At 39.2% G+C, this 6,033-nt stretch overlaps 1 protein-coding gene across 2 annotated transcripts; it reads left to right on the top strand.

Annotated features, from left to right (window-relative positions):
* The first annotated feature begins 69 nt into the window (after positions 1-69).
* Positions 70-5,929, top strand: arl6ip1 (ARL6 interacting reticulophagy regulator 1). Of its 2 annotated transcripts, none has more exons than XM_079456797.1 (6): positions 70-381; positions 2,006-2,139; positions 2,559-2,678; positions 4,258-4,375; positions 4,610-4,694; positions 5,041-5,923. In XM_079456797.1, the coding sequence occupies exons 1-6, from the start codon at positions 349-351 to the stop codon at positions 5,157-5,159; spliced, it is 609 nt and encodes a 202-aa protein (XP_079312923.1). In that variant the 5' UTR covers positions 70-348; the 3' UTR covers positions 5,160-5,923. The 2 variants fall into 2 exon arrangements, with proteins under 2 accessions (XP_079312923.1, XP_079312922.1); XM_079456796.1 differs by lacking the exon at positions 70-381 and adding an exon at positions 791-1,028 and having other exon boundaries at positions 5,041-5,929.
* Positions 5,930-6,033: the final 104 nt, after the last annotated feature.

The following is a 6,033-nucleotide window of genomic DNA, read 5'->3' as shown; positions in this document are numbered from 1 at the left end:
TCACAAGAGCATTTGCTTGTATTACAACCGTTGCGTTATTGACACTTTGACCTTTTTAGACTTTAACCCACAATCAATTTGTTGGATGTTTAAAACCGCTCATACTTTACTGTGTTAGTACACAGTAATTTCATTTACAGACCTTTGAATGCTGTAACTACCCTGATTTACAATAATAATACTGAGCAACACCGGATTAAAAAAAGCACTCCCTCAAAATGTGTTCGTACAAGACTAACCATGGGTACGGTTAAAGGGGAACTCCACCGAAGAAATGAAAACTCAAGTGGTTCGATATGTCTATAGGCAGGAGTCAGAAAGCTTGCTCAATTTGAATTGCGATGATGAATGGATGTCCTAGGCTTGTCGAACGACTGGAGGGTGAGTAATTCCCCTTCAAAGTCCCTGTGAACTGGAAGTTGCGATAATTTTTACTCGTGTATTCTGACACATTTCCGAGTGAAATGGAATTTAAAATGAGAAAAAATAGAAATAACCAAGAGAGAAAAATGCGCGTGACTTGTTTTTCACTACGATTTTATTGTAGGCTATGTATAAAACAGCCCATTTTGAAATGGTACTGGCAGCAGACTGACAGGAGTTAGTCAAACTATATCTTGTCACCAGGGACGCAAGTGAATTTTCAAATTTTAGCTGCAGATTATGAGGGCACGTTAATTTGAATAAGAGTGACCCATATTGGTAAGATGTTTATAATAAAGGTTGATATATTTCATGAAAAATAGGAATTGTTATTTTTATTTCACAGGGACTTTAAACGTAGGCCTATGGTTCAAAGCTTATTTGTCCCCAAGCATCGATGAGAGTTCGTTGGTTTTGAACGTAAACTACACTTCCCATGAAGCATTGCGATCTGAGTTTACATAAAAACATCCTGAAAATAACGGTCAGTTGACAGACCGCCGCAACAGAGACTAGCCGCTTTCATGTACTCGTGCTCCCCTAAAAACACAGATCCTAAAGACTAAACAATGGCTGAGGGCGACAACAAAAGCGCAAACCTGTTGGTAAGATGGCTGTTAACGTTATTTAGACGTTGGCCTGGCGTCGAATATGCTATTAGTCGAGGCGTGTACATTAGCAGTATGCTAAACGGACTGCTGCTGGCATTAGCTTGGCCATGTTGAAAAACGACATGAAATGAATGTGTAATGCTTTAATCGGTCGTTTATTTGTAAATGTTAAGCGTGTGAATACAGTGAATGTGAGGTACGTATGAACTGCGTGACGTAACTTAATGTTACATGCTAGCAAATGAACATATGGAGCTAAAGTCCTGTGTGTGATTGGTATACCTACATTAGTGTGCATAAAAACGGCTAATGTTCGCAATACAGGGTGAATTCAGATTGATGATGACGGGTTTGACAGTTCCAGTTTATTCGTATTCAGTATCGCAATAGCAAGGGTATTATATAACGTTAGTCACATTATTAAGATTAGCTGTCTGGTGGAATAACTTAATCCAATAAATGCATTTTAGTTCTTGCAAAGCATTAGGTGTTTTAAGTTTATCGGTTGTTTCGCATGGTTTATGTACAATTTAATGTAATTTATAGATTGTGAAACTGTAGCCAATATACGCCTGCCTTTCTGCGGGTTTTGACGTAATGATTCTGGGAGGGGGGGTGTGGCGTATTGGGGATTTTAATTTCAAACTACCCTATTTTTAAGTAATATTACCATCTTATCACACAAGTGTCTTGCTGTTTCAGCTGTAGTTGCTCATTACAGAAGAAACAAGATTTGCTAGTCGATTTTCTGGGTGTTCCTTTTAGTGTGTGAATACATTTACTAGCGTTATTCCTCCTCACAATTCACTTCCTGCCTTCATTGATTTAACATGCTTCACATTCCACTTGGTTGTGCAATCCCAGAACTTGTGACACTCCCATGTTACAACAATCACCTATAATACCATGTCATCTGTCCTAAATGACGCCCATTGTTCATACTGTGCTATTGACGGTAAACAATCTTCTAGGCTCAAGAGACGAGTCAGCTAGAAGAGCAACTGCAAGGATGGGGAGAGGTCATCCTGGCTGGAGATCGCTTCCTGCGTTGGCAGAAGCCCTGGTACCCAGGAGCATTAGTGGGCGCCACCACAGTCATCTTCCTGTGAGTGTGCAGCACGTAAAAGCATTCGTCCTGCTTCTTAAGACTAAATCTTTCAGTTTAGCTAATCAGATGAAGCCAGTCAGACAAAGTGAAGAAATATTTTACCGTCATCACTTTCTCACTGTTTCCCAAGCTTCTGTTCTTCAAAATCTAATAGGATTTGTTTATTTATCATGCTTTTAACATTTAATGGGTTGTTCTGAACCCTTGTGCAATGCAAACATGTTGAACTTCACAAGGTTAACTAAGGTTAACTGTTTTTTTACTTCTGGTACAGCACAACAGATGCTTCCATGCAATGCTGAGTAGAATGGGAGCGATTTAGTTTTTATATATGGCAGTCAGATCTGGTTTTAACACTTTTTGAAGAACTTTTTTTTAAGAGATCTTTCACCACAATTTTTCAAAAAATTTTACAGGTTGGTCTACTACTTGGACCCATCTGTGCTTACTGGTCTGTCCTGCACTGTAATGATTCTGTGCCTGGCTGATTACCTGGTGCCCACTCTTGCCCCCCGTGTCTTTGGTTCCAACAAATGGTGAGTGATAATCTTCAAAGCCTGTGGATTTAATACCATCAGTTTATCATAGTAGCCTCTGAAGAGGGTCTGCTTTTAGGATTGAATGGATACTCGCCTTCAGTTGTTCCAAATTTGTATACATTTCTTTGTTCTGATGAAAACAGAAGAATGCTTATAACTAGACAGATTTTGTCCCCCATTGACTACTATAGTTTGAGAAAAGGCAATGGTAGTCAAAAGTGACCCAGAACTGTTTGCTGTACATTCTTTAAAAATATCATCTTTTCTGTTCAACAGAACAAAAATATGATATAAGTATTTTTTCCTGTTATGGCAGTAAATGGGGGGCAAAATCTGTTTTGTTATAAGCATTCTTCCAAATCTCTCTGTGTTCATCAGAGCAAATACATTTATACAGATTTGGAACAACTCAAAGGTTTGTAAAATGTGTCCCCCTTAATCTAGTTAGCAATTCTAAATCAGATCATCTATGACTATGAATATTCAAAGATATTTGTACAGCATGTGCAGTTCCCCCCCTCTGGTTTCATTATAGTCTCTCAGTACCCCTGGCGATTTCAGTTGCTCCAGTTTGGGATCAGAGTCTTGAGTGGCAGCTTGCAGTTGCTGCTGAATATCCAGTGTCAGACCACGGTGTTAATTTGACTCAGCAGATGTCCACTGTGCTGATTCGGCCTGTACGCTCTGCACAGACGCATCAACTCTGAGGTTGTGATATGCACCCCCATTCTACAGAACGAGTCTAGATGAGAGCACTGCTGTTTATTTTAGAGTCTGGCAGCATCCCATTGCTCCTAACCTTGAATATGGTCATGTATGTCCAGAAATAAAATGTAGTGCATAAGCACAAAAGGATGCTGCTTCCCTGTAAAACTGTGGACTCTTTATAATCCTCTACTGCAATTTTTCTGTTCATAGTTATAAATATTTATGATTGTGTGCTGCATTTAACAAGTTAATTTTAGGTATCAAATGTTGTTATAAAAGACTAGGGCAGGCCGGTATGCCGGAAATTGCCATTACCGCGGAATAAAATGTCAATCGTGATAGTGTTCACACCAAACGCGACTTGCGCAAATATTCAAAAATGCATTTGAGTAAAAATTAAGCTTTCGCTGGGTTTTTGACCTGAGGAAGGGGTTCAAACAGACCAATCACAGCGCTTGCGGTTTGTGTACAGTCTGCGTTGAGTTGACGCATTGTTCCATTTTTTGGAGATCAGGCTACGGCGTAGGGTATGCAGGTCAGTGTAGGCTACGGTGTAGGACCTACGCACAAGCATGAACTGAACTTGAAAGTAGTGGAGTCACCCGTGTCACCAAGCTAAATTATGATGGGAGATGTTACCGTGAAATATATCATTGCTGTTAAATAAAAAGACTCATTCCGTGAAATAGATTTTTGGTCATTCTGCCCACCCCTATAAAAGACCATTATTGCTAAAGAAACCCTGTCAGGGTGAAGACACTCTGCTTTGCATCATGGATCTTATCAAGACTGAAGCGATTGCATATTATCCTTTGCATATTTGGTATAAAGGAAATTTTAAATATGGTATTTTGTAATCCCTGTACAGGACCACAGAGCAGCAGCAGCGTTTCCATGAGATCTGTGGCAACCTTGTGAAGACCCAGCGGCGTATGCTCGGCTGGTGGAAACGTCTGTTTGCTCTGAAGGAAGAAAAGCCAAAAATGGTACACGTAAACTGTTTTCACTATCACTTGAAGAACAGCAGCGTCATTGTTTCAACGCTAATGACTCATAAGCTGATTTACCACTCTGTGCGGCCTCCCATTTCACACCACTGGGTCGACTTTATCACTGTTAGAACACATGAATCAAAACCTAATGTTTGTGTCACAGTATTGTAACTTCTGAAGAAGATAGGTTGCAGCTGTATGTAATGCATTTGTTTTTCTTTTCTGCAGTATTTCCTTTCTGTGATCAGCAGTCTTCTGGCAGTAGCCTGGATTGGGCAACAGGTTCATAACCTCTTTCTTACCTACTTGGTTGGTAAGTACTTCGTTACATGAGAGCCGTACGACCCATTTTAACATCACAAAATGTGTGTAAATTTTTTCAACCAATTACTAAAAATTACATTGAAAAAATATTTTGTATTTGTTGCAAAACACTGGGACTGCCTTTTGGAAAGTGTAATCTATGCACAGAAAGGCCATTGTATTTCAATAGACACCGTTCTAATTCAGAAATATGCTACTTATTCTCTTCCCTGTACACAAAATTGATGTTTAGTTGGAGTGAAAGATTGCCTCTATTTCCCCAACTGTTGAAGGTTACTTGTGGGTGTACAATTTAAAATGCCGATTCATACAGAGCTTTCTGTTACTTTTCACAGTGAGCTTCCTTCTCCTTTTGCCTGGCCTCAACCAGCATGGCATCATCACCAAATATGCTGGCATGGCAAAGAGAGAGATCAACAAACTTATGAAACAAAAGGAAAAGAAGAATGAGTAAGAAAAAAAGTTAAAGGTGGAAGAAAGAGTTATCTTCCCTTACTTATTGTCAAATCTCCGTAGACCACAGAACTTGGTTCTTGCAGAAACAAATTCCTAAAACAGTGAAAATTAACCACAAATAGCCTGCTTATTTTAGGCAGATAGTACTTGAGGTTCACATGTCATTTTGTTTGCTCTACAAGTATCTTTAAAACTATGATTGGCATTTTTTGTATGATTGGTAAGTTTTTTTCTTTGCCGTCAGACTCGTCACCATTTGTTCCGGGGTTTTTTTACATCCACGTATTTGTATGTCATAGTAAGTGTGGTAAGTGCAAAATAAAGATCGCTTTATTGCTTGTATTCTGTTTTTAAGCCAATAAGGCAACTACTGAATTACGTTAGGTGCACAGAACACAATCAGAGGGCTTCAAATGTTGCCTTGTGATTCAATGGCTTGGAAACATTCATTTCTGCACTGTTCTGAAAATTGCACTGTAAACGGAAGTAACTGGAGTGAGACGGTTGTTTGTGTAAAGGAATTCGACCCACACTGCTGTACTAGTACTGTTTGGACCTTATGACTGTCCTCAAGCTCTAGCCTCTTCTTAATCCAACACATGTTGCTGGGCTGTAAATATATCTTCAGTTTCACTCCTGGTCATGTGTGTTTCTTTGTATCTACTGGCTTGTCTTAAGTTTGTCTTCTCTATTTGTTCTTTTAATTGTCATTTTTGTTTTGATTTTGTTCAGCACAATAATAAACTAAGATTAGAAACTATCAACTATATTTGTTGGTGTTTTAATTCCAGTACGCTTTCATTTTGTTTTTGGGCCACGACAGAAACCATTTTCCAGATAGCAGCTCCATGCTAGCAGAGAGGAAATGTGGA

Source organism: Barbatula barbatula (assembly GCF_947034865.1).
Source record: "Barbatula barbatula genome assembly, chromosome: 5".
NCBI lineage: Eukaryota > Metazoa > Chordata > Actinopteri > Cypriniformes > Nemacheilidae > Barbatula > Barbatula barbatula.
The sequence above is the reverse complement of the archived record's forward strand: the minus strand, read 5'-3'. Positions and strand labels throughout refer to the sequence as shown.

Coding starts and splice junctions, on each gene's coding strand:
- arl6ip1 (XM_079456796.1), top strand. CDS start 993: ATGGCTGAGGGCGACAACAAAAGCGCAAACCTGTTG. Junction 1,029..2,005: donor ACAAAAGCGCAAACCTGTTG/GTAAGATGGCTG, acceptor ACAATCTTCTAG/GCTCAAGAGACGAGTCAGCT. Junction 4,695..5,040: donor CTTTCTTACCTACTTGGTTG/GTAAGTACTTCG, acceptor TACTTTTCACAG/TGAGCTTCCTTCTCCTTTTG.